At 37.0% G+C, this 22,307-nt stretch overlaps 1 protein-coding gene across 1 annotated transcript in view; it reads right to left on the bottom strand.

Annotated features, from left to right (window-relative positions):
• Positions 1–2,610: 2,610 nt before the first annotated feature.
• The window catches only part of SEMA3E (semaphorin 3E), a 127,532-nt gene continuing 107,835 nt past the window's right edge, over positions 2,611–22,307 (bottom strand). Inside the window, exons 11-17 of the mRNA XM_066182776.1 lie at positions 19,575–19,797; positions 16,754–16,845; positions 15,546–15,587; positions 12,175–12,341; positions 6,516–6,583; positions 4,854–4,993; positions 2,611–3,298 (exon numbers count right to left, since the gene is read on the bottom strand). Coding sequence (XP_066038873.1) covers positions 2,846–3,298; positions 4,854–4,993; positions 6,516–6,583; positions 12,175–12,341; positions 15,546–15,587; positions 16,754–16,845; positions 19,575–19,797 — 1,185 coding nt within the window. The 3' untranslated portion in view covers positions 2,611–2,845. The remainder of the gene's footprint in view (positions 3,299–4,853; positions 4,994–6,515; positions 6,584–12,174; positions 12,342–15,545; positions 15,588–16,753; positions 16,846–19,574; positions 19,798–22,307) is intronic.

Genomic DNA, 22,307 nt, shown 5'->3' with positions numbered 1-22,307 from the left:
ATATTCTTCTTAATTATATTTATAATTTGACCACTTCATGCACATACAAAATACATCACTCATAATGATAAGAAGCAGACAATGGCCCCGAAATATACAAAGAAGCATTTTAAATAACATTGTGGTAAATGCACATTTGTGCATATCCTTCCAAAATACATTGTCACTCTTTCTCTTCTTCCACAGATGTCAGAGCACTCTTTGAACAAGACCTTGTAGTTCTGAATTCTCACAGGCATTGCAACCATGAAAGGAGCAAGGTGTAAGCTAAAAATGTATGTTTTAAAAGACAAATAAAGAGATAATGCAATTCTCCACATGTAAACACTAAAGGAATGGGTAGGTAAAAATATACACTCTCATATTAAATCAAGAATCCTGATTTTCAAATAACATGATTTCCACCTGAAATCTCAGAGAATGAGACACAAAGTTATATTTGTTCCATGAGTCTGAGATGCTGTAATTCCTTTCCAATAGTTCATTGATGATACATTTAGCATTAGGTACTTGCAAATGAATCAAAAAGTTAAAAGTAACTCTCATTGTTCTTTAAAAGAAGGTAGTTCATCAGAAAAAGATTTTAGTGTTTTTAAAGTTTTTCACCAAGGGTGTCAGTGAGGTTTGTATAGGGGATAAAGTTTAGATCAGGGATGCTTGTTCTGTGCGTGTTCACTGCCACAAGTCTCAGTGCTGGTGCTTTCCATTCAGCTGTAAACAAATAGGAGACCCTAAATGCAACTAAGTTCCATTAAACTGTCCCAGAAATATGAGTTTATCTAGTCTCCTCTCTCAGATCAAAGCTAGCAACCGCATAAATTCATGCAAGGATCTGCAGAGTGTCTGGTCCCATCTCTTAGAGAGATATTGTAGCTAAAAGAAGTGCAAACCCTCAGATGCACTGATTCCTTTAACAGGCTGATGAAGATTCATCTGCTGCTATACCCACACCAGGTGAAACCCTGTTTTCCTCTCACACTGCTTACTGACAGTGTGCCATGTGCTCCTTCCAAACACCTGGCCAGGCTCTGCTCCCAGAGGAGCACAGCAAAGCTCACTGCTCCCGCCAGCAGCTATGAGTTCCTCTCACAAACAGCCTGTTTGGAAAACAGTGGGTTAAAACTGATTGCTGCATTTGGTAACAGCAAACAACAGATCTCCGTTACCCAGGCTGTTAATTCCCACTCTTCCCAGACTGGAAGTGGTAGCTCAACACGAAACTCCTTGTAGGTGATGAATCCCTTGTATATTTTCTTCATGGCATAAAAATTTGGATCAGCTTGGCTATTTCCCCTATTGGCATAATGTTCTTATTTTAGGAGTTAACTCATTTATGACTCATTTATGTTTACATTTAACTTGTATTATATGTTTACATTTAACTTGTATTATGCTTAACTCGTGTTTAACTTCCCTTTCTTATTTTAAATTTCCAATAAAAAAATCCCAAATTCAATTCATATTGTAATATTAAATTTCTCAGGTATTGAAATGCCAGGTTTCCCACATTTTCTGGATCTGGTTTCTTAAAGATTTTCTTAAAGATATATATATATATATATGTATGTATATATATATATATGTATGTGTATATATATATATATATATATATATATATATATACATACTTCTTTTTTCCAAGTCAGTCCTGAAAGACCTAGATTGTAAGTGACATAGTTCTTTTGATCTCCTTTCCTGGTATCACTCATGAGGAGAGCAAAGCAGCCCTTTCAAATAGAGATCACACATCAGAAAAAGGTTTATGTGGACCAGATCCTGAAACTGTAGAAACACAGGTGCATAATGTTGGGTTCTTTATTAGTCTGCATCCTAAATTTTTATAACTGCATTTTACCCCAAAAACATGTTAACATAAAGCATCACTTACTTAAAATATTGCCTTACCAGTATAAATGACTTCCAACAATGCCTTCTAAATTCGTGGCTTTAGCACATGGACACTGAAAGTATCTGCTGAGAGCAAACAAGCTGGGGATCTCGGTAATACTTCTTTGGTTATACATATTTCTACAGAGCAGTAATTTCAATATCGGGTTTCGCTTTCTTTTGCCACAAGAGGGCGATCCCTTAATTCGTGTCATCATTAAGGCAATGTACAGACACCAGATGGACTCGTTTTCTTTCCAAACCATTATTTCAACTTCTTATATAGATAAATGGATGAATTTCATTCTTTCTGTGTTCTCAGCATGCATGTGGCTTACATGATGTTACTAGTCAATATTATTTAGCTGTGGGAGCACCCTGTGCTTCATAAATGGCTGATACTGAAAAAAAAAGTTGGGAAGTAAATAAGATTTTCCCTTCATTATCTCTAGAAGTAGCAGTACACTGTATTAACACAACTCGTTCTCAGTGATAAACTCAGACAGGTCACAATCAAAAGGAATAAGATCTTAAGATGTGCTGCTTTCAGAAGCATGAGAAATTTGTGAAACAAAGAAAAGATATGTGTTATACTTTTCATCCACTGGTGAATGTTTAGCTATTTGAATTTGTTAAATATGCCATCATGTGCAACAATATACAGCGCAAGCATGATCCACACAGGAAACTGATTCAAGCACTCAGAATCTGAAGATTGTCACGTCCTCCCTAATGAAAAACTGATTGCATTTACTTACTTAGAACCAGATAATTGGGAAGATTTTGTTTAAAATGCTTCTAAACAGTCATCATGAGTGTACAATATAACTTACCATAGCATTTTTGTTTTCAGTCCCAATATTTTACATATATAAACCTGTGAAATTTACTCAAACCAAGACTGATTTCTCCCTCTTAAGTCCAAATAAAATTTTGCTCAGAAACTGGATTTTGTCCATCAAGAGTCAGCTATGTTCCTGGGCAACCGGTAATGCTCTGGCCTGACTCTTGCCTTCTTCTCCTGAGGGCTGGCATATTTCCACTTGGATGGAGACATTTTCAGCTTTTTTCTCTTCTTATCTGTACACCACACCTTTTCACAGTATTCTTCCACCCTCTGGAAGTTGCTGTAACCTATCAGTTGAAGAAATTCCTTGTACCATGGCTTTGAAGCCTGAGGTATACTGCTCTGCATTGGGCATGGCATTTTGTGAGGGATCTCCTCCTCATAGTCTTTACTGAACATTTCATCTACACGTTCTTCCTCAACTATTTCCAGAGTGATTTTCCTGACAGTGTGAACAATGCTGTGTTCCACTGTCTGACAAAAATAAGTCCCTGCATCCAATCGATGCAGCTTCAGGAATAAAAGGCCAAGATCCATTTTTATTATTCTATCATCGGTCTTCACCTGAAAAAAAACCCCATAAAATGTAGTTATAGAGCACAGGCCTTTGTTATTATATTAAACAACTGCAATTACTTCTGAACTGTACTTTCATGACTGTAATATTAAATTTTGAGAGGAAGATTAGAGATTGACAAATTTTTAATTCACGGTGTTTTTGTGATAACAAAAATATTCACTTGAAGTAAAAAGAGATTGAGTTGTAAATGGAAAACAATCAAAGGAATCCGGGAAGCATGGAAGAACGTATAGTGGAGTAGACAGACCCATGTTTCAATTGCACAGGGAAATAAGTTAGAAACATGCAAATAATCTACTGGAGGGAAAACAAAAGGGCATTTGCCAGCTGACCTGTGATAAGGATCCCTGTGAATTCTCTTATAGACTGGTATGCTTTTGAGGAGACATTCATAAACGTATTTGCATATCTAACTGCAGGACCAATGTGATCCTAATGCCTCATTTCTGTGTCTGCTGTTTGAGCTCCTCCTACAGCTCCTGAGGGCTACACTATTGACTACAAGACATTCACAAATGTTGTCAAGCAGGGAGCACTGAGCTGTCTGATCCAGCAGCAGGAATGCCCAGGAAAATGGTACCCTCAGCATTTCATTTAACAGTAATGTGATGAACTTAAGCAGAAGTACTGAGTGATGAAGGGATCAAAAGCAGCCCTGAAGATAAGGACTTGGCGGTACTGAGGGATGAGGAACTGCATGAGAGCTGACCATGTCCACTTGTAGAAAACCAACTGTATCCTGTGCTGTATAACAAGTGTGGCCAACAAGTCAAGGGAGATGATTCTCTCCCTCCACTCTGCTCTGGTAAGCCCCCACCTGGAGTGGTGCCTCATCAGCACAAGGCAGACATGGACCTGTTAGAGTGGGAGTGGAGGATGATCACAAAAATGAAGAGAGGAATGGGGCACTTCTCCTATGAAGAAAGAGAGAGCTGTGGCTGCTCAGCCTGGAGCAGGGGGGGTTCCAGCAAGATCTTATTTTGACATTTCAGTTCTGAAAGGAGGCTTATAAGAAAGAGGGTGACTTTTTAACCAGGCCTTATAGTGACATATCTACACTGTAGTGATAGCTACATGGATGTATATCACAGTGGTATTGAGGAATAAATATGATAGGACTTATGAAGCACTTTCATAATGGTAAAATACATGTAAAAGAGGCAGAGAATCCACCAATACTCATTTGCAAAAAATTTTGTAATAAATGGGCGAGGCAGCAAGAATAAATAGAAGTTAAGCTAGACTAATACTGGAAATAATGCATACACATTTCACCCATGCAAAAACATACCAAATGATGGATTTCCTTTTGTTTTGAGATCTTAAATTAGCTTCACTACATCTAACATCTGCATTCAAGATGTTGGATGCAAACACCACTTGAAATTCTCAGGTCTATTAATTCAAGAGACCAGATGAACATAGAGATTTTGCCTGACACCCACATACATCTCAGCAACTGGTGGCAGAAATTCAGTGAAGATATAATGTTCCAAACAACAGGTTCTTTTATTGAAAAAAGCTTATAAAAATATTTACCTCTTCCTTCTTAGCTTCATGTGCTCGCTGGACAAACCAGATTACTTTTGCTTGTAAGGTCCGAGGAGTGCACTCCAGAAGGGTGCTGTTGTACTCTATTCCATAAACAAGACGCTCCTCAGTCTTCTCCAGAACTTCACCTGGAAGGGAAATAAATGTTTCAAAAATGTGTTACTGCAAGTACTTGTTACACTCCATGTTCAGGGTGTATTTACTTTTAAGAGTAAAGCTTAGTTCAGATCCAACCAGACAGTGACTAAAAAGTAATGTCTAATGAAGATCTGACCTGCTAAATGAATTTTCCCATCATCCCAGGCTTTCACAGCATCTGACCAAATTGTGCTGTAACTCACCTAAGATTATAGAGAAACAGATCTCAGCCTATAACACTGCTAATTGCTTGTGCCTGGTTCTTATGAATAGTAAATTTCATTTTCACTCCGTGAAACAGGAGGATTCAAAACATGTTTAAATATAATAAAAAATTCAATTTTTTTAGGGATAATTACAGCACATAAATGTGTGCAGAATGATACTATAAATACTCTAATCAATATTATACATATCCATGCTATACATGTGTAAGCTGAATGTACAGTTTGGGCCTGAACGTCCTAATAAAAACAAGGTGAATGAATTAAATCAAAATTTTATTCTGCTTTTCAATCCAACAAAACATCTGGAGGAGGATAAACTAGCTGTTACACTAGACAATACCAATTGCCTCATGGAGGAAATAATCTTATTTCTTAATAGTGAGAAAGATTCTTGAGTCCAAATAGCTTTATATCCTAAAAAAATACTCTGTTTTATATAACTGTGATTTCTCTGTTGCATTTAAAGCTTGTGGAAGAATTAGCACTTAATATTGGAATATACTTTTCCAAAATGTACGATATCCTCCAATAGACTTCAATTTTAATGAAGCTTTCTCTGGTAATATATATATTTATATACACACATATATACATACATATATATATATATATGTATATATATAACTTAAGATGGTGTTTATCTAGATATCATTACAGAAGAATCTTTTATGTTTTATTTTCTTCTTCTATAAATGTATTGTGTATTGTCCAGCAAAATACAGAGGATTTCCAGGCAATTTTTTTCTCTCTGTTTTGCTATTCCCAATACCCGTGTTGGAAATCCTCACTTTCCAAGGTTTGGGTAACAGTACTCTATACTTTAGACACAGTACACTATCCTTTTTTCATAGGAGAAAACTTGATCATAAATACAAATTTTTATTCTGTCGTGTTCAGACACTCTTCATGCCTGTGCTCAAATTCTAACTTGACTATTTCATACACATTTCAGGATGCAGCTCCATTGTTTCTTATCTCTGCCTCATCTTTCTGCTTTTTTTTTTTTTTCTGTTGAAATCCACTGGGATGCATTCTCCACATCTTTAGTCTGAATGTCAGTGCTGCAGGACCCCATGAACATTTTGGGATGCATGTGACCTGCCAGAGAGACAGTCACCCTTAGACGTGGATGGCAGGGCCTCAGCCCCATGGCTCTTATAATATTACAGGATCATGCCAGTGAAAAACAGCAGGTGAGATCATGGTTTGGCTCATGCTCTTGGCAAACTCTGTGCTGGCTGTTCCAGGCCTTTACAAGCAATTTGTAAGTGTGTAAATGGATTACCAATGAACTGCTGGCCAAAGCACTGCTGCGCTGCATTTCCGTGCCGGACGTCTTGTCTACGGAAACGTCTGGAGGGAAAAAAGCGGGATTATTTGAGAGAAAACATTTAGCTTACATGTTGTTGGGTTTATGCTGAACTAGCATTCATTAAAATCTTAAGGAGTTAAACTTTGACTGCTATCAATTTACCATTGTTGTGAGAAGTACTCATTTATAAATCCATATTTTGTCTCTACTCAACCTACTGGGAGTCACGTGTCTGAAAAAAGAAACACCTGTCTGGAGAAGAGGCACAATTATGTTTCCTTTTTATATATAACTATACTGATGTTATAAATACTGAAAGAAGATGCTTTAAACTGACTGAGTAACATTCAGTCATAGGGACCTTTAGCCTGTCTTGGGGCTCTCTCTTCAGAAAGGAAGGAAATTTTCCTTTTTTAATTTAAAACAGTTTCCCATGTGTGTGAATGGTACTTCTTCTATCCTTCACTCTCATGGGTTTTTTCACTTGAAAATCTCAAGGTGTAGAGGAAATAGTTTATTTCACCTTTGTAACAGACAGTTCCTGAGCTCATTTTTCTCAACAGGGAAACAGACACATTCATAAATACTCATGCCTAGAAAGTGAACTGGTGGCAGAACTATGGTCAGAACCTGTCAGCCCTGCTTTTGACCTGGAAATAATACAAGTGCTTTTGAAAGAAAAATCATCCTGACTTCTGAGGTTTGAGTTTTTTATTGCATTTACAGAAAAAAAAATTAAAACCATGATTATGCAGTACATTCCCAGAAAAATTGTTCTTTCGTATAGATTTTTTTTTTCTTTAAGTGTCTTGATAAATAAAATTAAGATTGTTTACTTGGAAACTAAAAGAGCCTATTGGAATGCTGTATCTTGCTAGATTAGTATGTCCAACAACCTCAAATTTAGTTTTTCTAAGGATACCTTTCCTATATTTGCATAAAGAATAATTCTACACAATGTCAACACCATACAAAATAGATTAACAAAAGAAATATGCAGTGCATCAAATCTTACACAGTAGGTATGTGTACAGTAATTATGTTAGAAACAAAGACGAAGGGTTCTGTTATTCTTTGCATTTACTAGTGAAATAAGGTGATTCTCCACTTCTGTGTGAACCCAAAAGACAAAATTTTAATTTGTTACAAATAGAATTTACTGAAAATACTTAGATTTACGTCATCCAAAGGCGTGTGCATGGATGTTACTCATTTAATTTTTAATCTGGCTGTAGACAGTCATTATTTTCTGAGTTCTGTCACCCATTGATCTAGTGTTCTTGGTGGACCAAGATCACAGCTTATACCTCCACTGGTATTCAGAGAAAAATCAGAGATTTTTCCATTTTTGTTTCAGGGGAATCTGGAAACCAAGTGGAGACTGCATTGAGCTTTTAGGGAGAAATGCTAAAAATACTTCCATCCTATTAAACAAAAACAGAGATTCTGAGGTAGCAGCTAGGCCTTATTCTGCCCTGGGTGTTGTCATTGCAATGTGTATTGTCAGTGCTGACAAATGCTGTCACCAGCTTTGCAAGTCTGCATGTGTAGATTACTCAGAAGAGACATTTTCCTGCACAAATATGCAGAAACACTATAGGATATGAATTAGCCTTAAAAAAAAACCAAAACAAAACAAACAAGACAATCCTGCTGCTGTCAGGTCCAACAACCCTATCTAGCAGGAACAGGACAGGTAGCAGGCATGTTCTATTTACTCATCAGTTCCTAACGATCACTGTAATGCTAAAAAAATCCTAGTTCTGTAAGGCAGGGTTATTTCTCCAGTTGTCAGAATCATTAAAGGAAAAGACATGTTTGTTTGAATTTTACTGTGACTTTATTGAGACGGTGAAGACTGGGGAGGATACAATTATCAGTGCCTTCACTTGCTATTTTCTCTGATAGAAGGAAAAAAGGGAGAGAGGTGCTGAAAGTGAGGGAGGTGCTGGGAGATAAGCTCATTTTACAAATGCTGACATAAGCCTGGTACTATTCTTTTTTTCTTAGAAATTATTTTACTCAGAATTCTGTGTATAATAGAGTATCAGAAAATTCCTGAGATAAATTACTGTAAGGAACAATTTTCAGTAATTAACAAATGTACTGAATATAGGGAAGTATCTTTTGCAGTCTATAATTTCTATTAATTTAAATCTATTAATTTATATTTCATCCCTTAACTCTCTGCTTTCAGGAACTTAGTAAAAATGATCTGCAAGAAAGCAATACAGCCATCATCATGATCTTTACCATCACCATAATTTTTCATTTTTCTTTATTATTTCCCAGGAATGTCTGAGGAAGATCAAAAAATCTTGGGAACAAAAGGCACCACCGTGGTTTGCATAAGTAAATCAGTAAACTGCATGCCTGCTGGATGGAGAAAGAAGCCAGAGAGGGAGACAAGGCATAGGAGAGACTGTCAGCTTCTAAAAATTAGCTAAAAGATCACACTATGCCTACCCAAGTTCAAAGATATTTTTAAATTACCTCAGACCTTTTTCAGCCTGGATGGTGAGCTGGTACTGCAAAGAGCCTCACTTGTAGAATTTAGTGCTTGTTTAGATAAAAATTGAAGCTGCCTCAATCAGATTGCAGAGCTAATAGAGAACTAAAGCATTTAAATCTTGGACCTCTGCTTTCTCAAGTGCACTTCACGAAATTTGAATGCAATAGAAATTCCTTCTGCCTTCTGAGGCATTTGCAGTATTCAGGAGCCTTACACCTGTAATTACCACGGAATTGTGGTGTGCTGTGCTGCCAGCATCAAGATATGGGATTTTGGACTCAGTTTTTATTTTTCCTAAATTAAATCCTACATTTAATTAGTTATCCAGGATATACATGTACAAGGAATCATAGACTTTTACAATTTAAAAAATTAGTACCAGATGCCAAGAATAGGGTTTTTGTATTTGTGCTTCACTTCTCTCTAAATAAATTACATGCCCAGTTTACAGATTTCTATTTAATGTTTCTCTAACACTTGTTGCGCTTTGGAGGCATGAGGGTCTAAAGCAGACAGCATTTCGATCAAAGCTGGGAGGACACATTGTACCTCCCTGCTCCAATTCAACCCTTCACCAGTACGACTGAAATTAAAAAGTGGTCTCTGAGAAAAGGCCTTACCCACTAGCAGCACTGCTCTTACAAATCAAAAGTCCACCTCAATGTACAGCATGAAGGCCACGTTTGAGCAGAGACAGGTGGTATTTAGGCCAGCTCAAGTGTGTTGCAATGTAAGGCACAACTCCATGACTCCAATGAAGGGACGGATATCAGGAACAGGAGAAACAAGCACTCTCCAATGACCCTTGCATTCACATTACTTGTATTGCCACGAGCAGCCTAAGAAGAAATCTGGAGACAAGGCCAGACTAAGACATGAATTTTCTGGGATGTGGCATTAATTCTGTCTGGAGTCCAGCCAAGCCATGGCAGGGTTATCAACAAGTCAGTGCCACCCGGTATCAGAAAACTCCATGCTGTCTGCCGGGACCTGCCTTTTCCTGTGGTGCTCTACACATGGTACCTGACGGGAAGCAACCTAAAACAACTTCTATACACATGTCCCTAGTACCTCTCCCTGCCTCTCCATGTACCACACAGTTAGTGTAAGGTCCTACATTTGAAATGCTCCGAGCTTCAGCTGTGACCTGAAGTGAACAAAGCAAATGCCATTCATGCCTCTCAACATTGTTAGTCTTGCTGACTGTTCCCCAAACTCTGATATGGAAAACAAGTTTTACAGACTTCAAGAGCATTCAATCGAGTGCAAATCCCTTCTCCACTGCTACAGTGCTTATCTAAAGAGAAGGAGTGAGATAGCAGCAGTATTTTCTTCTTTTAGAGGCTGATCTGCTGAATCATGGAGAGGTAAGGCACCAGAAGGTGCCCGGGGTGCTGTCCATATCACTCCCCCTGGATAAATGTGTTTTCAGGGAACTTAAAGGCTGCTACTCTGGAAATTGTCTTAGGTGAGAAACATGTACAACAGAGTCCAGGCCTCAGTGAGTTTCTCTCATATTTTCTTAGACAAGAAGTAGCCTGCACAACATAAATGGTGATACTGCTAGCAAGATAAAAGGCTGCTGGGAGATTTTTAACCCCCGGTCTTCCTTCCCAAATGACTTTTACATCATCAGATGAGTAACCCACATGCTTTATCATTATGATAACCCAACTTCTAGTTATACCATAGGACATTAATCTCCCTGGCCCACTATATAGCTGCTCATCTTTTTTAATCCAGGGCCTGAAAATCTTAATCAGACTCATCTCACTCTGAGCAGTCAAACAGAGCCTACTTCTTCCCCTCAGGTCTATTCACAAAAGGCACAAGAAAACAATGCAGTCCTGCTTGTAAAAGCTGTGTAGGTTATCCTGCTTGGTTTAACCCATGCCTTAGTGCAGTAAATTCAAGAGATTCTTAATTATGCTGAGTCACAGTCTGTGTTTCTCATTTGTACTCATAAATGTACCTAATCCAAAAAATGATGTTACTAAAGGTAACATGACTGTATTAATTATCTGTTATAAAAATTTATGGCAATGTCTGTTATGCCTGACAAGTCAGCCTGCATTTGAGTGCATCCAGGTTCATGGTAAGATAAAATATGCCAGATGAATAATAAATAAATACAAAGCCCCATATTCCTGATTTTCCTTAAGCAATAATAATACATTTGGGATACTATGACTTGGCTTGGCCTTAACCATCTCCACCAATTTTCAAAACTCTCTCTGGAATTTATTCAATTCATTCTTATAGTCCTTGTAGGTCTAATATAAATAAGCATATATTTTTTAAAATCAGTAATTACAAAAAAAGCAACAGAAATTATTTGAATAATGTAATACCAAAATTTTGTTGATTCAGGTAAGAAATTGCTCTGTCCTGGTGGCGAAGCTGACTAATTTTTGTGAAAAGATCTGGATTAAAACATGCATGTTCTAGATACTTGATCTGTGTAGCTGAAATGCAGAGGCTGTGTTTGAGAGGGGAGGACAACAGGTCCCAGGAAAATCATTGAAGGAAAGAGTGAACATCAAGAACTGTGAATAAGAGAAGGGTGACACATAGAAAGTCTCCACAAGGAAGAATTAAAGCACCCAAATCAGGTTTGTACTTTGAACTGACCTCTAGAGTAAACTTTCAACCCACTGCAGAAAACCTAAGCCAAACTTTAGCTTTTGCAGAAACTCTTGTGTGATTTTGGCTGGTGAAGGTATATGACTATTTACAAAGATTCTTCTTTGGGGTTTTTTTAGAAATTCTGTTGTATATGTTATTGCAGTGTGATATACTTCCTATTTAACACTATCAAACTCGGTCTCTGATGTTGCAAAGACTTGAAAAGATGTTTAAGGAAAGTAAGGTTTACAGTGTAACGCAAATAATTATGAAGCGACTTAGCTTTGGTCATAAAACTACTCCTGGTACTGCAGTCTGTGCCAACCTGTGAGTTCGGCTCCTTGCAATCCCCCAAGGTTATGCTGAGAAATCAGCAGCTGACATCTCACAGTTTGGTCTTGTCTGAGGGGTGATACGAAGCGCTCTGTGTTGCAGTAGAAAATTTTGATGTAGGTATTTTGCTCAAAGGGTATCAGAAGAAGCAAGAGCTCTCACCTCTTTGCTTGCACTCCCGTGGAGGAGTAGCGGGAGCAGGAGATGCCGTCCCAGGCGCAGTACGGATCCCGGGCCAGGCAGCAGTCGGCGCAAGCCGCGCCGTACATGTCACACTGGTGGAACTTCACCTGAGCTATCACTGACTCTGATCCCACGTAGAGCTGTTGCTGCAAAAAAATACACCAGACAGGATTGCTACAATGTCCATTAAAACTTCTCTTTCCCACGCTGTTATTGGGATTGTTAGACTGATCGTCGCTTGCTGGTTGTGCATTCCGCCTGTGACCTGAGGGAGGCAGAGTTACTCTGTAGGAAAATACCTGATGACAGAGTAAACTCTGCTACTGAGGACAGAGAAACAGAAACAAGGTAAAATGAACAAGTTTATTTTGGCATTTCCTCACTTCTGAAGTTTCAGCTTTGTGTTTGAATAGGCAAGGGTTTATATTTCTTTTTCTTCATCAAGAAATTATCCAATGCCTCCCTCTTTACACTTGTCTGTCACCTAACTGATCTGCAAAAGACCCTCAACTTAACATGAAATACTTTAAACAAAGAAGTTCAAATATGCAAGGGTTGTAAGCAAACTCAGTTCTAAAATGTGAGTTTTCAAATAAATTTAACTCTTCATATGGCTATTTAGAATATGGTCACATATTGTCACATGCACAGTAGTGCTGTGATTTGTATAATCACAGATATACATAAAAGACAGATGATAGAGAGATAGATAAATGATAGACAGATAGACAGATGGATAGATGGATAGATAGATAGACAGGTGGATAGATGGATAGATAGATAGACAGATGAATGTTTAATTGTTTTCCTGTTGCTGTGCAGTCTTTCCTTACAAATTACCTGGTCCCTATCTATTTCTTTGGTATTTATTTGCAGGGTTTGGGTGGGGGTTCTTTCAGCATTAGCATTGATTTTTTAAATCTTTTGAGTTCACATAGATGTCCTTTTCAAATCAAATGACAGATAATCAATTTAATTTTTTAGGTGCTAGCACAGCAAATTCAGAAGAGAATAGCTTGAACTGAAAGAAATTTGAGAAAGTCTTGTTGCTGATGAATGTAAATTTTCTGAACACAGGAATCTGCATTGTGCACTGCAATAGAGACTGAATATGCACAGCTCGCTTCCACAGTTTTACCAGTCAGAAAAAGGATTCCTCTGTTGTGCTCCTCATCCTAATGCTCAAATTTAGTCCATAATTCCTACTCTTCAACCAAGCTGTCAAAATCTGGTATTTTAAAATTACTTAAAGCTGGAAAATACTGACATGTAGTCTATCACAAAATATAAGTCCTAATCCAGATAGTCTGTTCTTTCTCCTTATTATGCCTCTTATATATCTTCAGATCATAGAAATTTAACTTTCAGAGACGCCAGGGGAATAAACTAGGAGAGGCTGGTGACAACAATGCTTGAAGAATTTTTCTGGTGAGAAAAAACAGATGATAGTAGCAGGAACTCAATCTGCCAGCTGCAATGAAGAGAAAACCTAGGGTACTTTTTTGAGGTGAATTCTTTTTCTGCAAGTGCTGCAGTGTGATTGTCCCAGAAGACATGAACAACACTTTCAATGAGACAGATGAGATTTTCTCTTTTATCTTTTAGCAGGGGAAAAAACTTCTTTAGGTCTTGGTAAATCATGGGAAGGAAAAGAAGCATCTGATATCTAGCCAACTGAACATCAAAGAACATTCTTTTCCAGTCTCTACAGATAAAAAGCTCAGCCCTGAAATGTGGTATTTTATTGTACCGTGACTTGGCGAAGACTGGTCAGTGTTATAAGGATATGGAGACATAGGTAGCAAGAAGGTCTCCACAGGCTCAGTAACTCCAAGTTCTAAAGAGATCAGCAAAAGTGCTTGAGGTACAAAACTTTTTCACGTATGCTCAACTAAGTTATATTCCTGATGATTTTAAAGACAAAATTACTTGACGCCAATTCTGTCCCTAATATATAATTGTCCTCGGTGTCAGAAAACTGTATCCTATTTCAAGAATAAGTTTATCTACATTCAACAAGCTGATCTTGGCTTTTTAATCTGAGATTGCTTTGCCATCAATGTTCAAGAATCCTCATACACACAGTAGGAAGTCACCTCACACAGTAAAATATATATATGACTATCCTGTTCTCTCTCAGTCTTCTCTTTGGTCTCTTGAAAAATTAAAGCTACTTTTACTTCTCACAAGAAGAGAGAAGAACTTCTTTCTTCAACTACTGGGTTGCTCTGCTGGCTTTTTTACATCTCTCTCCAGCTTTTCCAGATAAGCCTTGAATTAGTAGAATTAGCACACCTCTTGGGAGATGAATATAGTGGAGTAATGCTACTTCAAATTTTATGATATCTTTTTTCTTACTCTTCCAACACAACTCTTTAACCATGACAATTCATTGAAAGTAAAAGGTAAGGCAAACATCTGAAAAGACACCAAGTCTTTCTCCAAATAATTACTTAGGTGCAGTGTTAGATAATCTAGTTTCCAGAGCTGCTTTTAAAGTTTGTGGGAAAAGATTAAGGCAGGAAATAATTCAAAATACTTAGACCCAAGTCCTCCTTTGAATTACCATCACAGGACTTTGACTTTCTGCATTACCTACAGGAAGAATGCAAGTTGATTAAACACCAAGATTTAAATAACCCTTTGGGGTGCAGTCACACCTCCTAATAATGCAGTTTTCATTCTTTGTTACTCATGTTTCACTGCTTACGTGCACCTACATTGCACCGGATGTCTAACATCATTCTTTGACATATTTAACATTAGATATAACTGTCCTCAGATGTTTATAATGGCTCCATGATGAGATTATATGATTATATGATATGGATGAGAATCTGCCCACAAGAATAATAAATTGGGTGTTTATATCAGCAGAAACTTTCAGAAACTCAAAAAGAACTCAGATCCAAACAGCCCTACAAGGCAACTGAATATGTGGGAGAGCCAGCAACGTTCTTTTTGCACTGATATCCCCATGGGGCTGTAGTCTGTTTGCATTTATCAACAAAGAATTTTTCTGTGAATTGCCATATCCACCAAACTAAACCCTACTGTTATTAGTACAACAACAACTTATAAAACAGATTGGTTTTTACTTGCTTTGATATGCATGGTATTGTGAACTAAGGGTATTTAACACTGGAACTGAAAAACATAAATACGTAAATAAAGGAACTGAGCATATAATCATAAGTTTATATTACAGAATGATTACATGTATCCAACCAGATCTCATTATATACATGATGTACATCTGCCTATGTATCCATCCATCTAGCTCTGTGCAGTTTACAGCTTCATTACATTTGAGTCATAATCGTCGTATTTCAAACTTGTAAAATACTTACCCTTTTTGAAGAGATTTCCATAGAAATAATAGGAACAGGCATCTAAAAAAATAGGAAATATTTGTTTTCTTAGAAAAAAGAACATCTTTTTGCCATGAAAATAAGTCAGGTAAAATAGTATTGGTATTTACTTATTACATTCAGCTTTGCTAGATACTTTGACTTTATTTAAGAAAGATGTGAAGAAATTGTGACTTTCAGAAGTATTGCTTTAGAACAGTTTATTTGGAAACAAGCAGCCGACACTTAATTCAGGATTATCAGAGCTACAGGAACACTACAATTTCCCTGTCAAACATGACATTAGCTCTTGCCACCACTGAATGTCTTTTGTCCTGCTTGAAAGTGATAAGTGGAGTGTTCTTTATAACAAAACATTCGCTGAAGATAAGACAAAAATAGCCGGAATTCCTTCTTTTAACATTGTCCTCTCTGCCCTCTGCTCAGATTTCTTGAAGCAATACATAGCCCTTCATTGTTCTATTGAGAACTAGCTTTATCAAGAGCAGCAAATTCTGTGATTTTTCTCCTGGCAAAAAGTCAATAGTTACACTGCCTAAATTCAGGTACCAGGTTTAAATGTCTAACTTTTGATATTAGATTTTCCCTGTGGTTTGAAGCAGATCAGCCTCCTGCTTTATTTGGCTAACATGACATGATGAGAATACTCACTGGGAGAACTTCATTATGTTACCTTTTTCACATGCTGAGCACTGAGCTTTAACCATAGGTTATTCTTTAGCAGAACAGAGTTCTGCCTCACTAGGACCCATGTCTGCCCACTGGAGAGAAAGGTTAACTGATTCACTCTTTCTGAGTGGACTTTTTCTATCTGGATATCATTTAAGTTTCCAAGATTGTAGTAGGCACATTTTTGTGTGAAGTCATACTTTGTTAATTACTTAATTGGATATGAGGGAATATTAAACAAAATGCAATAAGTTTCTAATTAAAAGTCTCACTACAATGTCCAAGCAAAAAATTAGAAAGGCAGTAGTTGTGATTTCCTTCAACATGCTTTGGTACTTGGGACATTATAAGAACTTCATTTGAAAATTAAAGTTTACTGTCATAAATTTGCTAAATAATTAGAAAATTTCTTGCACACAAGTATTACATATTTGACTATGCTCAGATTTTTTTCTGAAGTTTTAATTCTTCAGAAAATTCAAAACCTGTGTATATACTTCATATACAACACAGTTCACCTTGAATACTTGCAGCTCTTCAAGAATCACTTCTTCCATTGATTCTGTTTCTTGATTGTAAATTGTTATGACTTTCAGCACAATACCATTATCTGGACATAAATTTAAAACAAAACAAAAGTAAAGGTTATGATTGTTTGAAATATTTATATGGCCTTCAAATACCTGAAGTTACTTCTTCAAATTGATAATGGATTGAAATTTATAAATATGAAAAGTTAGCGTTGTGCTGTTATTAATGAGGATTCTTACTCTTAGAAAATGAAATATATGACAATTTTTCCCTGGCAAATAAGAGTTGACTTAGATACTTGTAAGATACATAATTAATTGTATTTTTCAAACATTGGGTCATATTCCATTGTGAATAGCAAAAGGATCACAGAGGGCAAGCATATTTCAGAAAAATAAATGGGAGTAAGTGGAAGCCTAGTGCATTGAGGCAAGCAAGAGTAAAGTACCTTTAATTTTAGGATCTGAGTGTTTACACTAGATAGGAAACTACTAATATCCTTAATTGCTGGCAGCAGCTCCATTCCCCCAGGCAAAAGTACAAAAAACTTCAGGGCTTCATTGTGCATGATTTGTACCCTTCTCTAAGGAAACACTGAACTGCTGTTGAGCTGAAGATGTTAGTCAAAGGGAGATGAATCAAAATATAAGATGCACATTCAAAAAGACTAAGGCACATTTGACTTAGATTTATCAACCTCTCTGTCTCTGCAACTCTTGCAGGAAAGTAAAACACACAAATAACATCTGGTCTCTCACCACTTTGGTTTTCCCTTGCTGGCTATTTATAGAAAAGCCTTGCTCTCCTTAATCTGAAAATCTGTCATCAGCAATGGCAAATATCACTTCCTTTCTTTTGTTACTTTCAGTCACCTTTGATTTACAGGGGACATATTAAGCAGGGAAGCACAGGGGGAAATGTTCAGCAAAAGATCAAAGGGTGAAACAAAAAGAAGAACCATTGAACTGGGGTCATACACCATTTTTCAAAGAGAATATGTAATCAAAGGCAACCATTTTGTAGTAGAACAGTGAAAAGAATTTGTATTCTGAGCTCTGATTTTCATAAGTCCTTCTTCAAATCCTGCTGACAGACATATGAAAGCTCTGATGTTCAGACTTTGCCTTGGATGAACCTTTCCAACCTGCACTGCTACCCTAAGGAAACTTCCTCAGCTGGAAGATGCTGCTGACTTATGTTACGCAGCAGGTGTTGGACTGGAATTAAAAAAATATATCAATCCTTTCTAATATTATATTGCCCAAAGAAGTAGTGAGTTTTCTGGTGGGTGCTTTGCTGGAGTAGTGATTGCAGGTTTCACTTCAGAGTTTCTAAAACCAAAATGCCTTTGCTGGAATTTCATGTCACCTGGCATCAGAGAGCTTGAGAACACTGGGCAGCTGTTGGGGGCCATTCAGCACAGCTCTAAAACACACGCTTAAACCACTTTGCATTCAGCTTTGCTGAAGAAAACACTTGTGTACAAGAATATCTGGCACAGTCTCAATTAGAAATGCAAGGAGAAAATATGAAGGATGTAGGACCCACTGTAAAATCTGCTATACAGAAATAATGTAATGACACATGATGCAATGTTTTACAAGCCACAGTAAGTCCATTACCAAGACCATACTGAGGCCGTTTAAAACCTTAGAAAACAGCACTAATATAAATAGGACTTTGTTATTCTGTGAACACGGTTTTTTGAATGTTCTCAACACTAAAATGTACTTATCGGAGGAATTTCATTAGTAAAAAATAATTCACTGGAACTACTTTCCTAGACAAAACGGTCAAAATGATTTGTGATACCACTCCTGTTGTTAAATTGATTAAATGTGAATGTAAGAATCCTTGGGTTTTTTCCAGACTGATTAGATGTGACTTAAGTCTTGTGTAGTTCCAGCCTTTCCTCTTGTTTTCTTAAGTTTTTCTATTTTTCAAATACCATTAGAGTATTCATTTTTTCTCTGCTTTCTTAGACTTACTGCAGGTATATGTTATATTTTGTCTTTATTCTGTTTGTTAAGAAGATGCTTAAAATTCTTATTAAACAAACTCTCTATATTTTAATAAAATGGCACAGAAGAGAGACAAGAAAACTTGGCAGGAAACTTCTAACAGTTTTGTGTGTTTTTAAATCGGGCATTTCCTCTTTCCTCCCTTGAGCTGTGTTGTAACCCAAATCTGGAAGCTGGCAGATTTTTTAATGGTATCAGCTAGACATGTTGTCTCCAGAACTGGGGAAAAGAAACTGGGGAATAAAGCCAATAACCTGAACTGATATTTTTGGAAATCATATCACCTTTGTTTCTCTCAGGTCTCCAAGTCTCAGTTCAGATACATGACAGTGTTCTGAAGTTTAAAACATAAGGCTGGTGGTTCTGCAATTTTTTAATGCTCTTTTTTGAAAAGAAAAGAAATTAAAATGGAATCCTATACTTGTTTCTCTTGCTAGTCTTTAAATGTTTCCCTACCATTATTTTCCTATATAATGTTAGCATCTCAGTGAAGCACATGTATAGAATGGCTAACATCCTCTGTAAGGGGAAGACTGGCACAGGCATGAAAAGAAAAGTAGCTTAAAAGAAATGTTGTATTGATTTGTTTCATCCTGGAGAAAAACAAACAAACAAAGCCCCAAAAACAACAACTCCCCCCCAAAAAAACAAGCAAAAACCCAAACTCAAAACAACAACAACAACAACAAAAACACAGAACAAAAAACCCAAAAACAAACAAACAAAAAAACCCCACCCAAACAAAACTACTTCATAAATGTAAAAATTTCTTTCTTGTTTTATTTACCTGTGCCAATGAACAAAACATCATATTGCCCATCTTCAGCTTCTACTCTGTCCACTGCTATTTGTTTAAGATTGTATTTTCCATCTGTTTTAACTAGTATTGGTCTCTTATGAACAGGCCTGATGGGCTGATACATCAGTGGATGACTCCTGGCAAAATGGACAGCTTCATCAGGATAGTCTTTGGTGGTGGTGTACAGCCCACCATTCACCTTGCTGGCACACTGCAAAAACATAGAACATAGATTATCCTCAAGGTTTGCCAAAGAAATTGTCAGAAAAGGGTCTTGTTTTCAGGGAAAAAGACAAGTCTGCAGAAAATCAAGCACAGAAGACCACAGCAGGAATTACGACATGGCACTCCGTATATTATGCATGTGTGGATTATTAATCACGAGAAGAAAGGAAAGGCTGAACAGTGCCTTGGCATTGTCATTTTTAGAAAGAAGGAGTTCACCCGTCTTTGGCATACTAAGACAGAATTAAGATTAACACTTTTAGATATTGACAAAAGCCATAGTGGTTATGTATTCCCCAAATTCACATTGAAGATGCACTTGAAATGGCCATGGACAGAGGAAGAAGAAAGGGCTTTTCTATCCCAGTAGAGAAACATCCATATAAAGTCAGCAGAACACTAATGCTTGAAATCAACCTCATTACTATTTTTTGATTGCAAAACGTATTACCATAAGAAACTAAACACACTTAAAAATTATTCCATCAGCAACAGTAATTCTTGATGTCAGGCATTCTAACAGTATTATGTTTGATTCTAATTCCTAACTCTTGATGACAGTATTATATATCACAGTTTAGCTTCAAATACCAATGTTTGTACTGATCAGTCTATCAGTTTGCAAAGCAAATAAACTTTATGTCAATGACTGATTAAAAGAGGCTTACTCCTTCAGTCAAATGTGCAATTAGAGATAATTTATTGCATTAAAGAGAGAAGTTTATTTTAGGATGCTTTGTGAACGAGATAGTGTTTCCCAACTGAACATAGATCCTAGATTTCCAGTTTGCTTCATGATGTCTAATTGAAACCATTTATGATCAAGCTGGAAATATCTCAGTAACCATTTACTTTCTCCAAATATTCATACAACAGTGCGGTTTTAGGAAGCATTTCAGGCAAAGCCACAGTAGCAGCCTTTCTCCATTTAAATTGGATTTTTCAATCATTAAAATGAAATAAAATACTCCTTATGTTTACTGGAAACAGTAATTTTAAACTTGTGGTCAGCTGTATTCGACAATAACAAACTCCTGCACTTGTCAAGCAGGGCAATATTTGTTTCCAATTTTTGGGTTTAGCTGCAGGAATGTATTTGTTCAGTGTTGACTTAAAAGTAATTGTCTAATCAACCTAGTGATGGAATTTTACCAGCTGTTTGCAATAAAGAGACAGAGCTGGAGCATGAAGACAGGCTAAGCCTGTGCTTCCCATGCACTGCACAGCATATCAAGTGAATAGGCATTGCCACAGTCCTAGAGAGATGTAAAAAAAAAAAAAAAAAATCATTCAAGGCTTTTCATTTTAATTAAATAAAATCAAGTAGTCTAGAAATGAAAGTGTACATGCAGCTGTCTCTGAAGTCTATTACTTTTGACATCGCTGATGTCATTTCCAGAAGCAACACAGCCTTAATGAACTAAAAAAACCAGCAGAGATTACAGAAGAGGATCTCAGAGTCTGTCAGAACCTGTGTGACTCTTAACAGTGGCTTTCTGTTTATTTAGCTTTAAGCTCTACTCTCATTCCTCATAGACTTACTCTACTCATTCAATACCTAAGACCAATGAGTGCTGACTCTCAGAGATGCCCAGTAGTGGGTTATTTTTTTGCCTCTTGTCACTGTCACTCCTATAATAGGAAAGGTAGTTGGATTTAGTTTACCAACATGCTGCACATTGCTTGGAGTGTGAAGGCTAACACTCGGCTACAGCCTCCTACACACTTTCTCTTTGTGCTACTGGATAAACATTGGAAAGACCTCTAAACTGTACCCTAAATGAGTAGCTAAAGATTTATCAATTAATGCCCTGTTAGCTGGCAGAGTCATCTACTTCAGCCTCTGATGTGCTCTGCAACATATAAAGAAAACCACAATTAAATCTATTAACACTTAGGAGAGAACTGATCCTCTGCTAATTTTTCCAGGATATTGGGAAATCACTTGAATTCTTATGCTCCTTTTTCTGTTCTTATGCTTTGCCTTTTTGGGGAGGTGACACTCTAGTCTGACCCAAACATGGCCAAAGAAGACAAGCATTGAAAGCAAGTGGAACTTAGGGCAGCCTTCCTATAAATCATTGTCAACCTTGCTGAAGTGCTGGCTCTGTGTTCTCTTCTTCCTGCCAAAAAGACACCATTTAATCTTCAGTGCTAGGAGATATCAATGTAATAACTGGAGTCATTAATACTGAATTCATGCCTGTGTTTAATGCTAGTCCAAATAATATATGTGAGGTGTTCTACTGCCTGGAAAAAAAAATGAATACCACTTAAAGAATTTGGATCGTATCATCTTTGCAAAATATACAGCTATTCTGCAATCCATGCGTAGTACAGTCTCATTATTTGGTAAGACTGCAAAACCCATACATTTGCTATGCAAAAAATCAAATAGGAAACCAATAATTCCTTGGAATTCAACAATTTTTTTCTAAAATGTGAAAACTTATTTACCTGTTTTTCTATCCTGGCTCAATACTAATGATTTCAATT

Source organism: Chamaea fasciata, unplaced genomic scaffold (assembly GCF_029207755.1).
Source record: "Chamaea fasciata isolate MVZ Bird 193981 ecotype frontalis unplaced genomic scaffold, bChaFas1.0.hap1 SCAF_5, whole genome shotgun sequence".
In the NCBI taxonomy this organism is placed as follows: Eukaryota; Metazoa; Chordata; class Aves; order Passeriformes; family Sylviidae; genus Chamaea; species Chamaea fasciata.
Note: the sequence above shows the minus strand (reverse complement) of the source record. Positions and strands in the feature narration are given on the sequence as shown.